The sequence below is a fragment of the Vitis riparia genome, unplaced genomic scaffold (genome assembly GCF_004353265.1).
Source record: "Vitis riparia cultivar Riparia Gloire de Montpellier isolate 1030 unplaced genomic scaffold, EGFV_Vit.rip_1.0 scaffold712_pilon_pilon, whole genome shotgun sequence".
Classification (NCBI taxonomy): domain Eukaryota; kingdom Viridiplantae; phylum Streptophyta; class Magnoliopsida; order Vitales; family Vitaceae; genus Vitis; species Vitis riparia.
The window spans coordinates 93,115-118,885 of NW_023269743.1; the positions used below are offsets into that span (position 1 = coordinate 93,115).

General features: G+C 30.7%; 2 protein-coding genes across 3 annotated transcripts in view; both read left to right on the top strand.

Moving 5' to 3' along the window:
* The window catches only part of LOC117910320 (disease resistance protein RPV1-like), a 90,724-nt gene that overhangs the window by 48,819 nt on the left and 16,134 nt on the right, over positions 1–25,771 (top strand). The window lies entirely within an intron of this gene.
* Positions 13,594–14,774, top strand: LOC117910322 (inosine-5'-monophosphate dehydrogenase 1-like). The gene is made up of 2 exons (XM_034824410.1): positions 13,594–13,659; positions 14,020–14,774. Exon 2 carries the CDS (start codon positions 14,182–14,184, stop codon positions 14,608–14,610), a length of 429 nt encoding a protein of 142 aa, XP_034680301.1. The 5' UTR covers positions 13,594–13,659; positions 14,020–14,181; the 3' UTR covers positions 14,611–14,774.

Below are 25,771 nucleotides of genomic sequence, written 5' to 3' on the forward strand. Positions count from 1 at the left end.
TTTGTTATAGCCATAAAGGCTATACTTTTCTCATTTTCTTTAACTCTTTGATGATTGTACAAATCTATCTCATAAGTCATGAGTGACCCAATGAATTCTTCAAGTGAGAGCTTGGTGAGATCCTTTGCTTCTTGAATAGCCGTCACTTTTGTTTCTCATTTCCTTGGTAAAGACCTTAAGATCTTCATGACTTTCTCTACTTCGGTGTAGGTCTTTCCCAAGGCTTCAAGTTCATTCACAATCACAAGAAACCTAGAAAACATCTCAACAATAGATTCAAAATCCTTTATAGAAAATAATTCATAATCATGCATAAGGATATTGATTTTAGACTCTTTAACTTGGTCATTTCCCTCATAAGTGACTTCTAAAAGTTTCCAAATTTCTTTAGCCGACTTACAATGCCAAATACGATTAAATTCATTTTTATCAATAGCACAATGTAAGATAAAAACGGCTTTGGCATTTAATTGAACTTTCTTTCTATCGAGTTCATCCCATTCATGCTTAAGTTTTGGGACCATCACTCCATTTTCTAATTTTGAAGGTATGTGGGGACCATCTTCAATGACATCCCATAAATCAAGATTAGTATATTGGATAAACCAAGTCATTTTAGTTTTTCAATAGGGATAGTTGGTTCCCGTGAAAAGTGGAGGTTGGGTGGTTGAAAATTTTCAATTTTGGATGAGCTTGATGGAATAGCCATTACTTCTGTGGACCCCGCATTTTTAATGATGCGTTCCCACTCGATCGGCGAGACTCCCTTTTCGTTTATTTGGGTGAAATATATGATTTTTAGAAAAGACTTGGAGTCGCCACTTACTTTTATTTATTTTTAAAGGGGAAAACAAGTAAGAATAAAACCCCTAAATGGACTCCTGATTTTTTTTGGAAAAGCTGTCTGCGAAAAACCTGAGTTTGGGTTCGGGGATCAGGTTACTTATTAGGAAGGTACGGTAAAGACCATAACACCCCTCTAAGCCCCTAAAAAATGGGTCTCTACTAAATAAGGTGAACCATACATGGCAATTAACTAGAAGATTAATGGATACCAAAATGATCATAATTCAAAAATAAGTCATGATGACGAAATGATAAACGAAGTGGGAGTGAGAGTGTACCTTAGTAGTAGGTAATAAAGCGCTGTCATGAAAATAAGGTTAGTATACAATGACAAGTGTAAAAAAATCTCATACAAAACCAAATCAAAATCAAACAAAATGGAGAGCACAACTTACTTGAATTATTTTCGAAAAAAATGTTATGAATGTCGGGCCCCCACCAAAGCCCAATTAATTTTTGCTATGAATTAATTCTCATAAATTCCATCATTTTGGAATTATGAAAACTTATTCATTTTTATAAAAAAAAATTTGAAAAGAGGAATTTTGAAAATTAAATTTGAAATTTCGGAAGTGTGGAATTTTATTTTATTTTAAAAAAAATAAAAAAAATAAGTTTGAAAACTTTGGAAATCTCTTTAAGAATGGTATTTCAAAATAAATAAATAAATAAAATAATTAAAAATAAAATTAAATAAAAGATGAATAAATAAATAAATTTTGAATTTTGGAAAATGGGAATTTCGAGAATGGAATTTTGAAAAATTAAATTAAAAAAAATGAAAATTTGGAAGGATTATTTTGATAAATGGAATTTCGAAAAATTAAATTTTAAAAATTGGAAATTTGGAAAATTGGGACTTCGAGAATGGAATTTCGAAAAATTAAACTTAAAAAAAATAAAATTTTGGAAGATTATTTTGAAAATAGAAATTTTTGGAAAATTGGAGTTTTGAAAATCGAAACGTGAAGATCAAAGTTTTAAAAATTATATTTTTTGATGTATGAGAATAAAAATAAAAAATAATAAATAAACAGATGGTACGTAGTCGGTGGGACTCGCATCCCGAAAGTGGCTATGCAAAGCGTGGGCCTGGGATGGAATATCTTATAACATAATAATAATAATAATAATAATAATAATAATAATAAAACAATCTCAACCTCACATACTTTAATACTATTTACACATGAAATATTGAAAACTAACATCTGAATATCAGAACATGAGAAAATTAGTTAAGGGAAACTAACCCTAAAATTATTAAGAGTATATACTAACATGAAACGTTAAAATAAATCGACAACTAGGGATACTAAAAACCTAAATTAATGAGGAACAACCAAACTAATGCTAGAGATAATAAAAAAAAAAAACATGAACTAATTTAGGTTCAACAAGAATGAATAATTGGAAAATAATAAAAACTAACATCTAAGGATATTTAAATCCCAAACTAATAAGAGGTAAATAAATACTAAAACCTTAATATTTAAAGAAAACTATTGAACAACAATGGATCAACCGAAATATCAATTGATCATTCAAAGAGCAATATATGCCAATATGGATCAGCCCAAACCAAAGACTAAAAATTCAAGAAGTAATATATACTAACATGAGTTATTAAAATCACCAATTAAAAACTCCCAGGTATATACAAATTATCATAGGTCATCAAATTAAAAAACTAAAAAAATTCAAAGGACTACAAAGAATTAACATGGGTCAACCAAAATAACAATTAATAATTTTAATGACAATGCAAATTAATGTAGATTGACCAAAAATAAGAATAAAAATTGAAGGAGCAATATAAATTAACATAGATATTTAAAAATTAACAACAAATGATTTTATGAAAATGAAGAAAAATAAAAATAATAATAATAATAAATAAACAAACGAAATTTCATGAATATTATAAAGCTACATGGATATTAGTTTTCATTTATTTCATTTTAAATTTATAACAATGTAAATCAATAACACATGATCCACCATATTCACTTGAATTTTTAATTCAATGAAACACACCACCAACATGAAACATCTCATGGCCGGCCATTAATCTTACTTCGAATATTTTATATTAAAAAAAACAATGCTCAAGCTTCCCCTATTATTCAAAATTAGCCAAAATTAAGAAAGGAAAAAAAAATCCTATTTTATAGTATTATTTAAAAAAAAAATCTAATTTTCCATTATATTAAAATTGATCGAAACTAAATTTTTTTTTTTAATTCCAATTTTCTACTATTATTCAAAATTTGACCAAAACTAAAATTAATTAAAAGAGAGAATTTATGAGGAATAAAACAAAAATTCTTATGCCGTGAGATCAAACCGAACACTTAAAATAAAATGATAAACCCGCAATAGCTTAGAACCTAAAATACAAGAGCCTATAAAAATAATAAACATTGTTCATGAACTAAGCACCTCATTGTTTCATGCATATTATAATACAAGTCTACACGCAATGCTATATCCACTATGCATCAACAATTCTTTAAACAATAAAAGTTAGTGGACTTTGAATGTCATGCAATACCATAATAATTAATAAACATTGACAATGGTCATTTGATGCATGTTGGAAAACTTTCTTGTGCCTGTTGCCAAAAAAAACTTTAAAACACTATTTGGGCCAGAAAGTTTAAAAACTATTTGAGGACTAAAACAAAAAAATAAAATAAAATAAACTTTCTTGTGCCTGTTGCCAAAAAAAAACTTTAAAACACGAAATTGAGTTCCGGAAAGTTTAAAAACTATTTGAGGACTAAACAAAAAAAAAAGATTAAATAGAAAAAAGAAACAAGGATTTTAAAACACTATTTGGGCCAGAAAAGTAAATAAAATACATGGTTTAATAGTTTTTTCCTTTCTTTCTTTTTGTTTCCTTTTGACTTTGACAGAGGAGCAAAGTGAATGGACTGCATAAAGACGAGCTCTTGCATGCAACGCTGGAAAGCAGTCAGTTTGCTACTGCCAGCAAGACTCGCATCTAAAGACTACCCGAACAATCCTATGTATTCCGGTGAGGGCAAAGGAAGTCACTACAACCGCTAGCAGGGCTGCAACCAAGGTCGGCCACCAGAAAAATAAGCTGCAGCCCCCTCCATGCGCAGCTGAAGCGAGCACCTGGAGAGGGTTTCATCTCCAGCTTTCAGCCGCCGCCACCAACAGTACAGCCATCCTGTTCAGACACCGCATGGCTGGTTTGAAGAACATGAACCTGCCTAGCCCAACAAAGAAGAAAACGGTGCCTAGCTCTTAACATTTAGACATCATGTTCAAACTCTACATGGATATCATCTCATGATCATCCACGACTTCTCAACATCCCATATTCACAGGGTCCAACTCTCCATGGCCGGACATCCAAAAACAAAGGTCAAACACCCAGAAAATAGAGCACATAACTAAAGGGATGGAATGAACTACCCATAATAGCGTTTCATGTCATAGCCAATGAGCTCAGATTGGTGGGATGGAAGCAGGTGAGTCCAAGGTCAAATAGAGACACAAACCAGGAAATATCCAACAACCAAACTAAGACTGCATATTCATATTATATTTCTGAGCAAGACGGTGAAAGTAAAAAACAAACATGCAACAATGGTAAATAGAAATATCAGAACTAGATTCCCATGGACAACAAGCATTCTTCACTGTCTATTCTCAAGCAATTTAAAATATCCAGGAATCATGAAAGAGAAAGGAGTGACAAGGCATGCAAATTAAACAGCAGGAATAATAAAATCCATACCTCGGAAGTCCTCTCTGGCTGTATGAAATATCAGTTTCCAGCTACCCCCTTTTTTCTCGGATTCCTCTTGTCAGCTCTTTCTTTTACTTTTCTTTCTTTCTCTCTCAAAACCTTCCCTCTTACTCCTCTCAGACTTCTCTCAAACTCCTCTCAGACTTCTCTCAAGCTCCTATTTTCTTTCTTTTTTTCTTCTTTTCCCGTTCTCTCTGTTTTCCTCAAAACCTTTCCCACTTTTTTTCTTTTCCTTTTCCCGTTCTCTCTTTTTATCCTCCTTTCAGAAACTCTTCATTCCCTCTAGAAAATGGCCCCTGCCTCTTTCCCATGTAGACTCCTCGAAAACCTCCCCTCTCAGTTTCTTTTTTTTTTTTTTCTCTCTTTTTCTTCCCTACTAAGGTTCCTAATCGACTCCCATTTTTCATTTTTTGTAATCTTCCCCACATATTTTCCTGATCAAAGCCTCTTCATTTTCAGAAAATTACTATTCCACATCAAAGCCTCTCCTCCTAGTCCACCTGTTCTCCTTTTTTTCCTCTTTATCTTTTTTGTTTTTTTTTTTTATAAATAAACTAAAAGAATAAAAATAAAATTAAAGGTAAACAAATCTATATAAAAAAAATGAAGACTAAAATAAGAAGAATGTAATAATAACAAAACAAACATACAGTGAGTGCATACTACTAATGATATTAATAATACTAATGATGATGATACTAATAATTAATAATAACACTAATAATAATAATAATACTAATAATAATAATTATAACTAATAGTAATAGTAATAATAATGATAATAATACAAGATCCTTGACCATCTGTAATTTTCTGAAAATAAATGTCGCATGCATGTAACAATAGTCTAAATATTAAACTAAAACACAAATAAAAAATAAAATTAAAATACCAAGCTGATACAAATAAACATCGAAAATTCATCTCAAGCAATCTAAATAAAACAATAAAAATATAAATACTCACCTAGTCTCAAAAATCCATCAATCAAGAAACCAATCTTATGGAATTAAGCTCACAAAAAAATATCTAAGTGACCTATGTGACCTAAGTGGAAAGTCTCAAGGCGAATTAAGTAGAAACTAAACCAAAGAGATGTCCAAGTGATAAAAAAAAACATGCCAAGTGACCTTGAAGGTTTTAAAAAAAAATGTCCAAGTGATGTAAGGTGATTAAAATGTGTCAAGTGATCTAGGAGTGTACCTAATGGGCCAAGTGCATCTAAATGGGCCTAGGGTGCCAAAGTGGGCCTAAGGTGGTGCCCAATAGGTCAGCAGAGAATTATCGTAAAGTATCAAATGGACATGTAATAGAACATGTGCTAGTAGGACAAAATAGAGGGTCTACAACTTCTTAGACGGTTAAGTCTTAAATAAGAAGGCTTGCTCTGATACCAATTGTTAGGAATTTGAGGCTAATCCAAACTATGGTAATCACCCTAAAGGGGGGGGAGGGGGGGTAAATAGGGTGATGGTCTCTTTTTCACAAATTTAAACTATGCAAAAATAAGAGACAATTATATGCAAATATATAATAAACAAAATAAACACAATTGCATATAATTTAAAAGAGTTAGGGAAGAGAGAGTGCAAACATGAGAGTTTATAGTGGTTCGGCACTTCCTTGCCTACGTCCACTCTCCTCAACCTCCTAACCGAGTGAGGGTTTCACTATCTTGAAGCTTCAACCAAGCTTCCAATCTCTTTACAATTGGATTATGGTTCCAATTCACCATCTTGGACTTTTGGCTCCAAGCACCCTTTACACTTCTTCAAGAGATATCCCTCTCTTGAATAACCTTCTCTTGAATAACCTCTCAAGTGATACCCCTCACTTGAGAAAATTCCTCACAAAGATATACAAATAATGATCTCACAAAAATCCTAGTAAAAGAACTTTAGCCTCAAAGATACAAGAAAAACTAGGATTGAATGGTGCACTAAATATATGCAAGTTATGAAACAATGGTACACTAAAAAACACTCTTCCAAGGCTCAAATATAATCAAGAATGATTTGGGAAGGTTAAGCTCTTGAAACAATGAAGATTGGAGCCTTTTTATAGAAGAGAAAATCCAAACTAGCCATTTGGGGGTTCGTCCGGTCGAGCTATGGGTCGACCGGTTGACTAGCCATTAGCATTAAATGCTTGGCAGGTGACCGTTAGGCCTCGGCCGAACCTCGACCGGTCCTCAACCGGACCTCGACCGGGAAGAAAAGGCCACTGGGAGAGAGAGAAACTTTTTTGCCTCCTCGACCGATACTCGACCGGACGAACACAACCGGTTGATCGGTTCCTCGACCGGTTGAACCGGTTGAGCCATTTTTTGGCTCAACACCCAACGTTTTTCAACTTAAAACCTTTTAACACAAGTTTGAAAATTATTTAACACAAGGTTTTAGTTGAAAACATGAAATCATCCAATTTTAAAGATATTTAAAACATTATTACTCTTGGATGATTTTGGTGCATAAATAAAGAATGAAATGCATGAAAGTCCTAGTGCACTAACAACCTTATAAAGAGATATTAAGAAGCTTTGGTCTTGAAAAACTAGTCTCTTTGAGGTGGTCTTCTTCTTCATGATTTCTCCTTGGCTTGATTTGTCTTTGGATTGCCACTTTGGAAGTTGTCTTGCCTAATCACACTTGAAATATGATCATTAGTTCTAAACCTTGTTTTGTTATCATCAAAATTAAGATTAACCAAACCTTGGTTTCACACATAATTATTGATAATATCATAAACATTTAACATAAATAAACCCTAATTACAATAGCCCTTCCCCACAAATGCATCATTTTTTGTTAAAACTATTTTATCAGAGTCAAATAAGATCCTCACTCCTACTTTCCTAAGTAGAGATACTAACACCAAGTTCCAACGGATATCTGGCACATGAAGAACATCACTGAGGGCAAACACTTTTCCACAGGTTAGCTTGAGGAGAACTTTCCCTTTGCCAATCATTGGAGTAAATCTAGAATCACCCAAGAACACTTGTTCATCTCCTTATTTTATAGTGGTATAGGAAGTAAATGCACTTATATTCCCATAGATGTGCCTGGTAGCCCCAAAGTCTACTACCCAGTCCTCCATATTGGTGACCATGCTCACCTCAGAGAATTTTACTACTATGATCACCTTTGTCTCTGCTAGATTTGCCTTTGAATTGGACTTCTTGATTCATTCCATTTGGTGTCTCAGCTGATTGATGTCCAGCTGGTGCTCCTTGATTGAGGGAGTAATCAACAAAATTTATAACCTATATCACCATGCATTAGGATAGCTTTAGCTAGTATAGCATAGTGGCTCTAGGATCGTTCACTGGGAAGGGTTTTCAATTCACAACTAATACCAATTCAAAGTTAAATTGGTGCTTTTTCATTTCAAGGTTAGCTTAAGAAAGAAAACACAAACTTTGGTTAAAAAAATGTTTTTTTTCAAGCTAACTAAAAAGAAAATAATGGAAATTGCTTGTGAAGAAAAACATTCCTTGGAGGTTTAGGTTCACAGGGGAGGTTCCTCATGTAAAAACAGAGCTCCGGTCACTTGGTTCATTTCCTCGCATTAGAGAATTAACATATAGTCAATTCTCTAACCGGTGTTGTACAGATGCATCCTTTAAATGGATTTCAGCTCTAAATCCCTCTCACTGATGCAACTTGCAATGGCTTGTGCCTCTCACCTAGCATTTGCCATTCAAGCTCGCTAGAGATAACTAATGGATGTCTCCTTGGAATCCAAAAGCTTACCAAGTGTTGGAAATTCTAGAAAATCCTACCTTCAAGTCACCTCCCAGAAGCTCGCAAAAGGTAAACTAGTGCATCTCCATGGACGGAGATCACTTGCCTTACCAAGTGCTGGCTCAAGTGAATTGAAGGTGTTTTAAGTTAACTAAAAACATAGAAATCATTAAATAATCACACTTTCTCTTTATTAATGGCTGAAACCACAAAACTACTAATTCTTGCATTTGGAACCTTTCCCGACAACCTTATCTACAAGGAACTAAAAGCCTAGCCACTCATTCTCTGAGAAAACTTCCTCAGAGCTTGTTTGGCTAATAAGAAAAAATAGATGAATATAAACAATCAATACAAGTAGGTGAGGCAGAGCAAAAACTCTCAATTTTACTTCTTTCCAAAAACTATACAAAGCGTCTGTGTACCAGCCTTTTTCCGTCCGTCCCCTCTCTGAGGAAACTTACAACCATTAAATATGGGTTTATTTACCCTTTGTTCTTGCTTAAAGACTAAGGAATCCTATGATAGGTGGGTTACAAGGAGCGTTTGGGGATTTAGACATCAAATATCTAAAGCAAAAAATCTCAAAAAGTCGGTCACAAATATCGGGAAGCTTCAGGAGAAATTCTGTTGCACTGTGCAAAATGGCTGCGAAATTTTCACAGCAAAAGGACAACATTTTCGCAGCCCAAGGCTGATTTCGCAGCCGTGCAAAAATTTCCTTCAGCTTGGAGTGATCTGCTTGCAATGGCTGTAACTCCTTCATTTCAACTCCGAATCGCACACCGTTTTAAGCATTGGATTGTTGACTTCCTGAGCTTCGAAACGACATATAGCATGCATAAATTGAACTCCAGAAAGTGCTCCAAAAGTGGCTGACATGACTGTCATCAAGAATGTTTCATGGCTGGTTCTTCTTTGTTTCCCCTCCTTGCATTCCGGATTTGCTTATGGTAAAGGAATTTAAAGCTTCGGTTCTTCATGTTTCTGAGCTTTCCATTGCTTTGCCATGGATTCCAAAGAACTCTCCTCAATCTCGAATTGCTTTGGTGATCAAATTACTAACAAAAACACCAAAACTTACACACTTTGATTAGAAATGATTGCAAAGGTCCTTAATATGTTAATTGGGTTAAAAGGAGATAACTACTACTCAAAAGTGTTTAAAGAGTTAATTACAAGCTATAAAATAGCACTTTTTGAGTAGTAATCACTTCTCATTTCTCTTCCTATGGCGACATTGAGCTACATGGTGTCCAAACTTGATATAGACAAAGTAATTACCCCGTTTTTTAATAGTTGAGTTCTGGACCTTGTTTGATGCATTGGGCTTGGTCCCAGAGTTTTGTTTTCTAGACTTATTTTTTTTAGGTTTGGGTTTTTCTTCTACTACATTAGCCTAAGAAGACAATTCCTTAGTTTTCTCAACATTGTCCCTATTTCGATTTTGTTCCTTAATCCTAATATAGATTATGACATCTTTTAAGGACATTTGTTTCCTTTTACATTTCATGTTATTTTAGTAGTATTTCCAAGACTTTGGAAGAGTCTCTACTAAATAACCAGCCACAAAAGTTTGGGTAATTTAATGTTTTCAATAGCTAAGTCATTAATCAACAAGTGGTAGTCATGGATTTGAGATGATACATCTTTATCCTCGGTCATTTGGAAATTTCTAAAATTCCCTATGGCATATTTTTGCGTTCCTGCATCTTTCAAGATATATTTTTTATTCATTGTATCCTAAATTTCTTTTGCAACTTTAAATTGACAATAAATATCAAAAAGTTCATTAGAAATGGTACTCAGAATAACATGTCTAACTTGTTTATTTCCCATTTCCCATGTAGGCAACAAATCAGAACTATCTTCTAGTTTTGGGTCAGTCAAAATGTGTCCCAAGTTCACTACATCAATTGCAGAGAAAAACCTTTCTTGCCATCTCTTAAAGAATGTCCCGTTGAAGGGATCAATCTTAGAGGTGTCAGGACGGGTGTGAACTAAGGAAGCTTCCATCTGGGATCTATTTCAAGATTGTTGTTTTTAAGGGTATAACAAAGGACTAGCCCAAAACAAACAAGCAAACAAACAAAGAACATAATAAATAACAAGGAAACTTATTGGCTAAGGCATGACAAACACTGTCCTTGAAATAGATCCACCCTCCTCAATGACGAACTCAGTACACTAGGGTACCAGTGGTCTACCTTCAAGATTCAAAAGCCAGAGAATATCACAGTGGGTGCATTATGTAAGCGAGACGTGTATAGCTCAGGTTCTGAAATATTCCTCCAGATAGATGTATGAAAGGGTCTCTAAAAAACTCTCTAAAAAGCGAGAGTGAAAGGTGGCCTGCTTTGATAGGCCACTAACATAGTCCCAATGGGACTCTACTTGTAATCAGAACAGGATTCTACTTGTAAGTGGAACGGGGACTCTATTAGCACAATCCCAATGGGACTCTTCCCAAAGATAAAAGACTAAGTCAAACGGAATAAAAATTAAAATAAAAAAATATTATTTTGAATTTTGTAAAAAAATTGTCGTGTTCGCTAAAACACTTTTTCACATTGACACTCTTCCTACAAATAGATGGTATGCTCCCCCATGGATGCATGCTGACCTTTCCAACTGATCTTCCTTCCAAACTTATGGTGCATAGTATGCTTTTTAAGCATACAATCGTGGTTTCCTAAAAAAAATTAATGGAGCTTCCTTTTACGTGAAAGCGTGGCCCTTAAGGTAAGTCTTAGCAATCCAGGTTTCCTTTTAATATGTGAGAATTTGTGTTTTTCTCTTTTGCAATGGAGTGCCTTCGATCATTACCAAATTCTAGTGGTGGCTCTTCCCAAAATAATTCAATTGTGGATATCTCCATGTATGCATCCACACTTTCCATGAATTCTCCATTACATAGACAAAGATAAAATTAAAATTAAAATTAAAATTCATGCAATGCAATTATATTAAAAAAAAAAATAGAAATCATGAAATTTAAAAAGAAAATAACAAGATCAATCACATGCATATATAAGAAAATCAAAATATTAATTCATGCAAATTAAAAAAAAAAATAGAATCAAGAATCTCATGCAATTTTCTAAAATAAATAAATAAATAAATAAAATATAAATATAAATATTACATATACAAATAAATAAATAAATAAACTATTGCAATAGGTAATAATCAAAGTATTAAATTCATACAACCAAAGATTGGTATTCTCATGCAATTAAAAATCAAAGCCAAATGCTCACCTAATACTAAAAGCATGAAATTTAATTCAAGATCAAACTAAGTGACCATGCCCAAAAAAGCACCTAAGTGAAACTATCTTTAAAAAAAATAAATTAAAAATCTAAGTAACTTATGCTTAGAACTAAACTAAAGAGGTTGTCAAATTCACAGTAAAGGTCTAAATAAATCCCTCAACAAAGAATCCCTTAAAGTGTCAATGGGCCACCAAGGGATGACTACAAATCAAGAGAAAGTACATGAAGCACCTAGAACCACATGTGTTAAGAAGACAAAAAAGGAAGGTTTACACTAGTCATTAAGGCATTAAATGCATAACAATTGACCGTTGGCCTTTTTGAGGTTCCATTGGGTCTCGACTGGACCTGGACCGAGAAGGGTCAAGCCTTGACCAAGAATGCAAACTCATTGTTTGATTTTGGACAAAAACGAGAGTAATTTTGTATCCTCGAACGAGAATGCAAACTGATTGTCTGATTTTGAACAAAAACAAGAGTAATTTTGTATCCTCGATTAGGAAGAGGTAACCGATTGAGTCAATTCTGAACTAGTTGAGCTGGTTCAATTCGTCCTCAATTGATTGGACTAAAAACAGGTCTAAACCTCTTCTTTTTTTTTGTTTTTTTGAAAACCATCTAATACTTAGAACATCTTTAAGTACCTCTGTGGGTTAATTTATGATAGTTTTGCCTAAGTTTTGTGAAAATATACTCAAGTTTAGATAAGATGTGGTCTTTAAAGCTTAATGCTTAAGAAAACCAAGTACACAAAAGATGCATAATAAAGTAAAAATCTTAGGTGCACCCAAATACTCATCTCACATTGAGTTCCTAAGCTTGAATGGACTTCATACACCCTTGGCTTTGATTGTCATGGATTCTTTTATGCCTCACTTGTCATTTCTTTCAATTTTCTCCATTAATACCTAAAACTTAACTCGATGTTCAATTATTAGCATACTAACCATGATTTGTTATCATCAAAACATACTTAGGAGAATCTTTGGGCTAGCAAGAACAAATAATGGAACAAATGTATAAATAATATAACCAAGTACAATCAATGAGACGAAAGTATAAATAAATATAATTAAAATATAAAGCAACAACATGTAAATGGATAGGTAACATCAAGGATGAAAATTTCGGAATATTTTTCCAAATTGTCACCGAAATATAGGATATTGGGAGTGGATGATGCCAAAAATAAAGAACATAAGTCAACAAGGAGAAAAAACGGAAAAAAAAATGGATTGAAATAATTGATAAAATGATATAAATTTGGTGGAAAAATTGGGTGCGTCGGTTAAATTGCCGATGTTTTGATGAAAAATCACCTTGAAAAGATTACTTTTTTCATATTTATTTTTTATTTTAAATTTATATTACCCTTATATTTTATACTATCTTTTTATTTTAATTATTTTTCATATTTACAACATTAATCTTATTTAAAAAAAATTAATATCACTTCAATTTTATTTTTTTTAATATTTATCCTTTTAATTTTGTTTGATTTTTAATTTTAAAATTTTAAAATATTTAAAAGATAAATTTATTCAAAAGTTAATAAAATATTTTAAAATTAATAAAGTTATTATATTTTATAAAATATAATTTTAAATTAAAATTAATTTGATAAGATAAATTAGTAATATAATTGTAAACCTCTTGAAACCAAAGTTTTTTTTCTTATTTTGAGGAGCACCCAGAGGAGCTAGCAACACCTTGGACGGGTGGGGGACCGACTTCCATGAAGCTTCATGCTGAGACGCATAGCCTTGGACATGACTGGCCATGGTGGTGGTTGAAGTTTCAAATGGCTGGAGCAGGAGAACAGGTGGAAGTGTGGAAGAGAAGAAAGAGTCGGGATAGAAGAAAAACAAAGGAAAGGACGGTCATGGAAAAGAAAAGACAACAAAGAGAAAGAAAAAGAGAAACCCAATGAGAGGATTTCCAGAGGAAATAGAAAAACAGAGAAGAAGCTCATGGGTTCTTGGGTTCTAGATCTAACATCTCCCCTGAAGTAAGTTCTTTATTATGAAACCTTTCTTTTTTTTTTTTTTCTTTTTTTTCATCTGCTATTGTTGAGATTTTGTTGCTATTGATCTTCGGATGGTTCATGGATTTTTTCTTCATGGTTAATGGCCCATCTGTTGCTCTTGTTTATGTTCAAAAATTGATCCAACTCAGTTTTTTTTTTTTTTTTTTTATCTCCTTTGTGATATTTAGAAACTCTTTTGATTCACCTGCATTTAAGCCCACTGATTAAGACATGAAGTGTGACTTTTGGTGGTTCATTTAATTTTCTTCATTTATTCTCTGTTTTCGCATTTTTTTTCTTTTCTTTTCTCTGCTCCAAGTTTTTGCACTTTTTTTTTAATAGGAGACCGCACCCTGTGATGTAAGACCATGGGATGACGGTACTGATAAGAAAGAGCTTGAGGTAGCATTACCCACTGGACCCCAAAATCGGATTCATGGTAAGACCATAGTTGCAATACTGAAACGGATGTTCCCCATATGGCGTTGATGGTATGTCGTGAGCATGAAATTCTGCAATTTTTGGTGCGGTCGAAGACATGGACGGAGCTCCCATCGAAGACAATTTTCCAGTGTCCAACTCGGTGCCAAACTCAATCGCGACGTCCACCTCTCAATGCCCTGCGTGGCGTCGCCGATGGACACCGTCACCGAACCTGCCATGGCCACTGTTGGCGGGGTCATAATCACCCACTCCAGCAACTCCGCTGCGGAGGGAGCGGCGTTGGTCCAATTCCTCCAAGTCGCAGCGCGTTCCTTTCGTGCTGGATCCATTTGTGAAGCCCGCGTTCTATTCGGTGGATTCGACTTCAGATTCCAGTTCTGTGTCGTGCGCTCTGATGCCGGAATCGGGGACAACAAGGTCGAAGATGTCGGGAGTGGTGTTGAGGTCCCATTGGAAGGAATTGATGGACAAGAGAGTGAAGGTTTGTGAGTGTATGATGTGTTCTCCGGAGTTGGATCCGGCTAGCTATGTTTTTGAGCAAGTGGCGGGGTATCTGGCTGCAAAGAAGCTCAGTTTTGTGCTGTTGGTAAAGGATGATGAGTGCGTGCCCCACTCCTACATGGCCATGGCCATGGCCACAGCACCACCTAAAAGACCACATCTCATTTTTTTTATTTATCTTTTTCTTATTATTCTTCATACTTTAATATCAAATTTTAATTTTTCAAATTTCCAATCCTTAAAATTTAATCTTCCAAAATTATATTCTCAAATGTACTTTCTAAAATAATTTCTCAAAATTCCAATTTTCCTAGATTTCATTTTTTTTAATTTAATTTTCCGAAATTTCATCCTCAAAATAATTTTCTGAAATACCATCTTCAAATAAAATTTCAAAAAAATTCCAACATTCCAAATTTAATTTTTTTTAAATGTCACCTTCAAATAAATTTTCGAAACTCCAATTTCTTTCAAATCTAATTTTCAAAAAAAAAATTCATTTTCAATGATTCTTCAAAATTCCCTTTTCTTAAACTTAATTTTCAAATTTCTATATTCAAATATTTTTTTTTGAAATTCTGATCCTCAAATTTAATCTTTAAAATTTCCATTTTTAGATAGTTCTTCAAAATTCCCATTTCCAAATTTAATTTCCAATTTCCAAAATTCTAATTTTCACATTTGTTTATTATTATTATTATTCTTATTATTATTATTATTATTATTATTATTATTATTATTATTATTATTATTTTATTTATTTTAAAAAAAAATTCATCTTTAAATAATTCTTCAAAATTCCGATTTCCAAATTTAATTTCAAATTTCCAATTTTCACATTTGTTTATTATTATTATTATTATTATTATTATTATTATTATTATTATTATTATTATTATTATTATTATTTTATTTATTTTAAAAAATTCTATCTTTAAATAATTCTTCAAAATTCCGATTTTTAAATTTAATTTCCAATTTTCACATTGATTTATTTAATCATTATTATTTTCGCTATTATTATTATTTTATTTATTTATTTATTTTCTAAAATTCCATCTTTAAATAATTCTTCAAAATTCCAATTTTCAAATTTAATTTCCAATTTCCAAAATTCCAATTTTCACATTTGTTTATTATTATTATTATTATTATTATTATTATTATTTTATTTATTTTAAAAAATTCCATCTTTAAATAATTCTTCAAAATTCCAATTTTCAAATTTAATTTCCAATTTCCAAAATTCCAATTTTCACATTTGTTTATTATTATTATTATTATTATTATTATTATTATTATTATTATTATTTTATTTATTTTAAAATTTTCCATCTTTAAATAATTCTTCAAAATTCCAATTTTCCAATTTCCGAATTTAATTTACAATTTCCAAAATTCCAATTTTCACATTTATTTATTTATTTATTATTATTTTATTTTTTTATTTATTTTAAAAAATTCCATCTCTAAATAATTCTTCAAAATTCCGATTTCCAAATTTAATTTCCAATTTCCAAAATTCCAATTTTCACATTTGTTTATTACTATTATTTATTTATTTATTTATTTTTAAAAATTCCATCTTTAAATAATTCTTCAAAATTCTGATTTCCAAATTTAATTTCCAATTTCCAAAATTTCAGTTTTCACATTTGCTTATTATTCTTATTATTATTATTATTATTATTATTATTTTATCTATTTATTTATTTTTAAAAATTCCATCCCAATTTCCGCAATTCAGATTTTCCAATTTTTGAATTTAATTTCCAATTTTCAAAATTCTAATTTTCAAATTTATTTATTTATTTATTTATTTATTTATTATTATTATTATTATTAAAAATCTCATCTTCAAACAATTTCTAGGATTCCAATTTTCATAATTTAATTTTCATAGTTCCAATTCTCAAATAATTTTCAAAATTTTAATTTCTTTCAAATTTAATTTCCAAAATCCCAATTCTTAAATTTAATTTTCAAAACTCCAATTCTCAAATAATTTTCTAATTTCTTTCAAATTTAATTTCTAAAGTTCCAATTCCTTAATTTTATTTTCAAAACTCTAATTCTCAAATAATTTTAAAAATTCCAATCCTTAAATTTAATTCTCAATACTCCAATTTTCAAATAATTTTTGAGACTCCAATTTTCAAATAAATTTCAAAAATCCAGTTTTCTCTCAAACAGTTTTAATTCCACTTCGGTTTTCAAATAATCTTATGTTTCTCTGGATTTTACATAAGCATGAAGGCACTTTTCATAATTCCAAAATAATGGAATTTGTAAGACTTATTCATGCAAGATAAATTAGGCTTTGGTGGGGCCCCTACATATAAGTTTTCTCTTCTGATTGTCAATTGTCATGCTTAATGAATATTGCTTGATTTTTGTCCTGATCTTTGATATGCATGTGATAATTTTATACTTGAGTTAATCTTGTTTCCATGATAGTGCATTATTACTTGTTGCTAAGGTACGCTCCCATTTCTACTTCATTTATTTATTCATTCTCATGCACGATTTGTTTTATTATTCGATCATTTTATTGGTATCCATTGATTTCCTTATCAATTATCACGTTTGTTTCACCTTATTTAGTAGAGGCTCATTTTCAAGGGCTCAAAAGGGTGTTACGGTCTTCACCATACCTTCTCAATGAGTAACCTGACCCCCAAACCCAGACTCGGTTTTTTGCAGACCTATTTTTCCTTCAGGAATCACACTTGAGGTTTTTCTTTCTTATTTTGTTTTTCCCTTTAAAAATAAAACAAAAATAAGTGGCGACTCCAAGTCTTTTCTAAAAAATTATATTTTTCACTAAATGAATAAAAAACTAGTTTTGCCATCAAGTGGGAGTGCATGAGCATAAATACGGGGTCCACAATAATTTTTACTAATTTCAATTATTTAAATAAATCAATGTTAATACAAGTATTTTAACCAACAACATAAAATTTTCATCACATTTTTTTTAAATAAACTTTTAGAATTTAAATTTCAAAAATAATATATTTTATATAAACTCTTATGCTTTCAAAATGAAAATTTAAAATGATTTAATTTTTTTTAAAAAATGTAATAAAACATGTTTTAACAATAGTAGTTTTTAATTTTTTTTTTTTAATAAATGAATATAAACATATTAAAGGAATTTAAGATATTTTTTCTAGAAAACTTGATAAATATGACTCTAATTTTAAATTAGAATTTTTAATATATAATTTTTTGGATAAAATTAATCAAATTTTTTTTAAGAATTTGATAAGAATTATAATTTTCTATTTATTTAGGTTTTTTTAAGTTAGTCACAACTCCTAATCTAATTATGAATTAGAGTCCAATGCAATAATGATTAATTTATTATAAATATAAATTTATTATTACGTCCAAAAAATAAATTGTAATAAAATCTTATTTTAGCAAATCATTGTCAATATTTAAAATAATTATTTTAAAAATGTAAATATAATGCCTTTTGATTTCTAAATATTCAAATATAATATGTTTGTAATGAAATAAAAATTTTATTTTCATATTAATATTCTTTTAGGCTTTTTAAGATCATTAATTTTGATATATATATACATTAATTTGTTTAATAAAACAACTTGAACCTAATGATTTTTAAAGTTTTGATTAATTTTATTCCATCTATGGATTTTTTCAATGCATCTCGATGTATTCGTAATTTCAAATTATTAATATATTTGAAAAAACCGATATCTTAGATAACATTCGATGTATTCGTAATTTCAAGTTAATAGTATATTCCTAAAAACCCATTTTTCAAATAACATAATATTACTCAACTAGAGGAATATGACATGGAACTCGTAGGAGCCAACTCAGAGGAAGGTGAAGTAGGAATCGAATAGCAGGCGCCGAAAAGCGCGTTGCAGCGAGCTCCTCTGGGAGGCAAAATCGTCCAATGGGAAATTGAAATCTGTATTTTCCAAGACAGTGACTGCCAAGAGCTCAACAGCAGAGGGCTTAAGCACTTGTCTTGAAACTGGGTTTGCGTGTTCAACCCCTAGAAACTCCCAGTTTCTACTTCACGCTTTCATTCAATCTCAGTTTTAGTTTTGCTTGTTTGATTTCTCAGTGGAAGATCCCAATGGATAAGGAGACTGTGAATCCGGAAGACGGTTTCTGTGTCAGGTAATCTTTTGAGATTCAAGCTTCATTTTTTAGCTCTCTTTTCGTTTCTAATGTAAGGTAACAACAAATATGATGGAAAATGAAGTTGAACGTTTGAGGTTTTTCAGGCGAGGGAAAAGAGAAAAGGGAGAAGGGGATTCTTTTTCTCGGAGACAAAATTTCGTAGATTCTTTTACTAAAACAGGAATCCTATGTTTCAGGTTTTTGAAGTGTTTGGGAAGTGCTTCTTCAAGCAAAAAAATTGCAAACTTTATGATGAAATCAGAAACTGAGTCTTTGAGGTTTTTCAATTTGTGGGGGAACTGATGAATGAAAGAGATGAGGAAAAGGGGAAGGGGAACAATGCATGGTTTCCATGTTGGTTGAATCTTGGCCTTTCCCTACTTGTGAGGGCTTAGGTTACTCTTGGCATGCGTTCGAATTGAATCTGGGTTATTTGGAATTTTGGATTGTTGAAAGAGATCATCGATTTCATTTGTAGGTCTTGTTTGTTGAATGAAACCCATTTTACTTCTTCTAATCTTGATGTGATTAATTGTATTCTGGCTATTGATACGACATCATTGTCTTGTCTAATTGCAGGAATTTGGAGGATGAAGTCTTGCTTAGCTCCTTCAGCCCAATTAATGGGTAGAAAAACCATGTTCACAGTGATTTAGTGATCTGTTTTATGTCTCTAAACATTCCAGTGAGATGCATCTAGTGCAGGAAAAGAAGGGAAATTTTACAAAACTATAATAGAGGGAAGCACAATGCTAGGCACCCAATCATCAGCAACTTTGTGACCATGGCTTCAGACTCTTTGCTTAGAGGCTTTCTTGTGAGGGACATGGTTGAGAAGGATTTTATCTGTTCTATCACATAAAAATTGATAAATGGCATTCAGGTTGCTTTAAGACAGATCCATAAACAGTGAAGTTCTTATGGAGCAGAAGATAATCCAATTTCATACAAATTGGCTATGTGGGAAATTGGGAAATTTGAGGATATATGAATTAGCACCCTTTGCTTAAGCATCTTAGGAACTTGATGATGTTTATTATACATACACATGCATTAGTGTGACGCACATATCAATCATTGCAACCCTACAATTGTTCTATTGATAAACTTTATTTGGGCTAATAATCGAATGTTAATTCTTAAAACCCTGACATGAGGTTTTAGCACTTAGAATTGGATTTGTATTGCTTATGAATAATTAGATGAATGGGTATTGTTAGAAAAGTTCTTTGATTTCTGCAAGCAGACACAGCTGGATCCCATGGTTATATGGGAAAAGGATATCATTGTCTGGGGAGCAATAAAATATTTAGCAAAGAAGCATATGAAGATGGGGATCCTTAAATTCTACTTGTAAGCTTCACTTTGCTAAAATCTAATTTTTAGAAAAGCTCTTTGATTTCTCAATTTGGTAGAATTTGTGACTTCTTAGATGTTCTTGTAATATACTACTAAAATATAATTTTTAAAGTAATCTTATATTTGAAATGGCATTGGACTTTTTCACCACTTTAATTATTTATGACAGAAAATTACTTTTGTGAAAGGTATTATGTTATTGAATACCAAGGGATTAAAACTTAGAGAGGAAACTAAAATATCTCATATTGCAGTAACTTAGGAAGGAAGGTTTACTTGAATCCAACATTTCAATGTGAAAGGTTATCGGTGTTGTTAACTTTTGGGTAGTAGTTTGGGTTCATGCACATTTCCTATTAAGATCTACATTTCTTGAAAAGGTAGAGGAAATTTCTTATCCAACTCCCAAGGATTAACATCGTCAACTCATATTCATAATTGAAAAGGTAGAGGAGAGCTTGCTGGAAGCCAAGCCACTTTTGCTTGAGGGGAATCACTCAGGCAACAACCAGTATCTCCAGTCTAAAATCACTTTCGTTTTCTAATCGAAGGGGAAGGCTTACATCACAGCGTCTGCCACTGCGCTTAAGGGTTTCTTGTGCTGCGAAACCAGAGACAGTAGAGAAGGTGTGCCATTGTCAAGAAACAGCTTGCATTACCAGAGGACTCTGCAATTACTGGTGAATCAAAATTTGCAGCGCTTGGAGCTGATTCTCTTGATATGGTTATTTAAACACGTTGGTGTGGATGTGCTCCAGGAGGTGATGGAGCTATCAGAAACGTGGAGAACTAGTTGAGTTATATCTTGAGGCTTTTAGCAGAAGCTAGCTACCTAATAGCTTAAGCTTTTGGATTAAAATGGTAGTTTAATTTTGATATTAAAGCCTTCATGTGTGATAGGATGCTACATGTGAAAAAATGTTAGGATAGTAGCCTAATTGTTGGTTGGCTTGATATATACATTGTTTGTTGATTATAGGCTTTTAGGTTAGAATGGTAGTTTTAACATTAAAATTTAATTTCCAATCATGATACATTTTCACCATATAGTTGTTTATGCTTCCTAGCTAACTGTGCTTATATTAGAAGTGATTTCAAGGCTTTTTGGTGTTTGGTATTTGTCGTTTGTCAAAGACATGGTTGTGATTAGTTAGGTTGTAGGTAAGTTACATGTTAAGGAGGTGCCTGCGCCTCAGTATTAAAAGGTTTCAGAAATGCACTACAATGAAAAAGACCAAACATAATAGAGAGCAAGGTTGAGAAAGAACATGGTTTCCTATTATTTCTTACTTAGTAGATATATGATTTTGGATAAAGCAAAATGGGTTTGGATACTTTTATTTTGAGTTGAGGGGGCTTGAGCCCTTATTTATGATTTTAACCTTTTTGGATATCTCATGGTACTTAATTAAACATTTTGTTTCACATGTGGAGCCTTGAGAGCTGGAACTTAAAAATGTTGTGTGAACTCCCTATTTTCATGGTCTGGAAGTTTATAATGATTGACAGGCTCCTCTCTTTCTTAAATTTTACCGACACTTTCTATAAGGAGTGTAGGGTCCTATTTTTTTTCCCCTTTGGCTCTTCTAATATGCATCCTTGTGTACAATGCTGCACCGCTTTTGTTTGGCGGATGGGAAAATAGATATGTATTTGTTTGTATGTATAATCAAAATGCACATTATATTGTCCTTTAAAAATAAACTTTATGGTGCCCTTTTTTTTTTTTTTTTAATTTGTTTATTCCTTAAAGGACATGTTGTACACATTCCGTGCTAAGGCCATTTCTTCTTTTTATTATTTTCTTAGTTCTCTCCAACTTTTAAGGCCAAAGACTTCATTTTCAAAATTTTAATTGTAAACTCCGGTTTGAATTTGATTTCTCAAAGCTCCAATTTTAATTTAATTTTTCAATAACTCCCATTTTTAAAAATTCAGTTTTCAAAACGTTGACTTCCCAAAATTTAATTATTTTCAAATTTTATTTTTAAAAATTCCATCTTTAAATAATTCTTCAAAATTCTGATTTTCAAATTTAATTTCCAAAATTCCAATTTTCACATTTATTTATTTAATTATTATTATTTTCGTTATTATTATTATTATTATTATTATTATTATTATTTTATTTGTTTATTTATTTTTTAAAATTCCATCTTTAAATAATTCTTCAAGATTTCGATTTCCAATTTCCAAAATTCTAATTTTCACATTTATTTATTTAATCATTATTATTTTTGTTTTTATTATTATTTCGTTTATTTATTTATTTTTTAAAATTTCATCTTTAAATAACTCTTCAAAATTCCAATTTTTGAATTTAATTTTCAATTTTCAAAATTACAACTTTCACATTTGTTTATTTAATCATTATTATTTTCGTTATTATTATTATTTTATTCCATCTTTAAATAATTTTTCAAAATTCTGATTTTCGAATTTAATTTTCAATTTTTATAATTCTAATTTTCACATTTGTTTATTATTATTATTATTATTATTATTATTATTATTATTATCATTATTATTTTATTTTTTAAAAATTCCATTTTCAAAGAATTTCCAAAATTCCAATTTTTATAATTTAATTTTCATAGTTCCAATTCTCAAATAATTTTCAAAATTCTAATTTCTCTCAAATTTAATTTCCAAAATTCTAATTCCTTAATTTAATTTTCAAAACTCTAATTCTCAAATAATTTTTTTTAAAAAAATTTCAATTTCTTTCAAATTTAATTTCCAAAAATCCAAATTCTTAAGTTTAATTCCCAAGACTCCAATTTTCAAATAAATTTAAAAAATTCAGCTTTCTCTTGAACAGTTTTAATTCCACTTCGTTTTTTTTTTAAATAATCTTCTGTTTCCCTTGATTTTTGAATGAGTAAGAATGAATTTTTCATAATTCCGAAATAATGAAATTTGTGAGCCCAATTCATACAAGACAAATCAGGTTTTGGTGGGGCCCAACATGTGTAATTTTCCCATAATTGATTGATTGATTGATATGTTGTATTGACTTGCCTCACTTTATGACATGTATGCGATTATTTTGTGTTCGTTCACTAATCTTCATTTTCTATGAAATAATCGACTCATCACTCAGGTACAGCCTCTACCTTTCTTGTTTATTTGATTATTTTTAAATTGATATTTTTTTGGTATCCATGCTTGATCAATCAATTGTCATACTTGCTTCATTTTATTTAGTAGAGACCTATTTTAGGGGCTTAAAGGGGTGTTACGGTTATTATCATACCTTCCCAATAAGTAACCTAACCTCCAAACCCAAATTCGATTTTTCACAAACTTGTTTTGTTCCTTTAGGAGTCACACTTAAGGTTTATCTTTCTTATTTTGTTTTTCCCTTTAAAAATTAAATAAAAATAAGTGGCGACTTCAAATCTTTTCTAAAAAAAATCATATTTTTTATTAAATAAATAAAAAATGAGTTTTATTATTGAGTGAGAATGCATCGAGCCAAAATGCAGGTCTACACATGTGTAATTCACTAATACCAAGTAAAATCTAAAAAAGAAATGTGAAAAAAAAAATGAGAGTTATAAGAGAATTGTTGACTCTTCACTCCTACCAAATCAATCCCACCATTATCCAAAATAAGGAAAAATTCCAATCCCACTATCCTCCAATAAATGAAAAATAATTAAAGATAAAGAACCCCACCAAAAGCAATGATTCCTCTCAAGCCCACTGTACCACCACCATCACCATGATTACTAAAATACAATGGGGGTTTTAAGTTTCTTGTCTTAAAAGTGCTGGCCCCCCTTCTACGAAACTATCGAGAAAGTCGACAGTTCTTTTCCTCACCGACGCACAAAAAAATAAGAAAAGAAACACATTCCACTTCTTGAAAAAAGATCCAAGGATGACCATTGAACGAGCCCAAGAAAAGATAAAAGTAAGAAGCAAACAAAAGAAAAGTGAAGAAGTGATAAAGAAAAGCAATGTAAGGAAGAAAGATAGGAGAGAAAAGTGAGAAAATGATTAGTAGAGAGTACACCTACATGTATTAGCCAATTTAACCTTTATGGAAATTTCATGATGCCTTCACACCTACCATCCTCTCTGTATAAGCCATTATGGTTGAAAGTCAAAAAGACTAGGGGAGATAAGAATCACACCCTTTTCCTATTTTCCTGACTCTTTAACACTACACTTCCCATAAATTTCAGCATCTTTTCTTTCTATCTATCTACCTACCAAGATTAAAATTACTTAGGAAAGTCATTGGAAGCCACTTACCTCCCCAACTTTTTAATAAGGATTACACCCTCTATTTTATTAACTAGACTTACCATACTTATGTGAAAATACTTTTAAATTCAATTTATTATTAATTTCATATCATTTTTACATAATCATGTTTGGTATACAGAAATTAGTAGTGAAAATAAATATTTTGTTTTCATTCCTATTTTTTCTTCAATAAAAATGAATTCGGTTATATCAATTTGTGTGTTTGGATGTAGTGTAAGGTTGAAACGAATATTTGTTTTTATTTCAAGGTTAAATTACAATATAAATGGAAATTGAGAAAGTGAATATTTTCTATCAATTCCTTTTTTTTTTTTTTTTTTGTTAAACTAGGAATGAATTTTGCAATATCAAGTTGTGTGTTTGGATGTAGTTAAAAATGTAAGTTGAAATTATTATTTATTTTTATTTTAAGGTTATGTAAGGATGGAAATGAGAATTGACAAAAAAAAAATGTTAATAATATCCTTATACATAATTAAAATAATATTTATTTTTATTTTAAAAAAACTCTCAAACTAGAAATAGTTTAAAATAATTTTTTATACTCGTTAAAAAATACATCTTCTAAGATTCTTTTGACTAAAAAATAAAGAGAAATAAATATAATTACATAGAAGGACATAATAATATATAAATAAATAAATATGCATGTTTCTCTGTATGTGTTTATAGATATTGATTATTTATAATATAAGGGAAATATATGAGAAGAGTAAAATATATGAATAAATATTAATCATATAAAAGAAAACAAAAAAAATTACAAACAAAGCTATGCATGCAAATGTCATTCAAAAAAATGTTGCTTATATTTCCTAGTCCTGAAAAATCAGTTGAATTTTAAAAATATCTTCTCTTATGCTATGAATTCTTTAGAGAAAAACTGAATATAACTTAAAAAAAAGGGTAATGATTTAAATTTATGCAATTTTTTTTATAAAGAATTAATAGGAGATTTCTCGTATTCATAATTATGGCATCTTGCTATATAAATATTATGAAAATTAATTACAAGAATTAAAAATATGATAATATTTTTCATTAGTTAAATAGTTAGAGAATGACAACATGGAAGAGGGACTATCCTTTAAAAATTGATATATAAAATTAATATAATAAGGGGTTTTTAATAATTATTTAGGGAAAAAATTAAAAGAGGAGGGAAAAATAAAATTATATAGAAATACATGTTATTATTTTATATTTAGATAAATAAATAAACAAATATATGTCTATTAATTAATATAATAAAAATCAATTATTATGAAAAAGCATAGGAACACATTAATTCCAATTATATAAATTAATAAATAAATGAACAAAGGTAAGTTTGTGTCAAAAATAA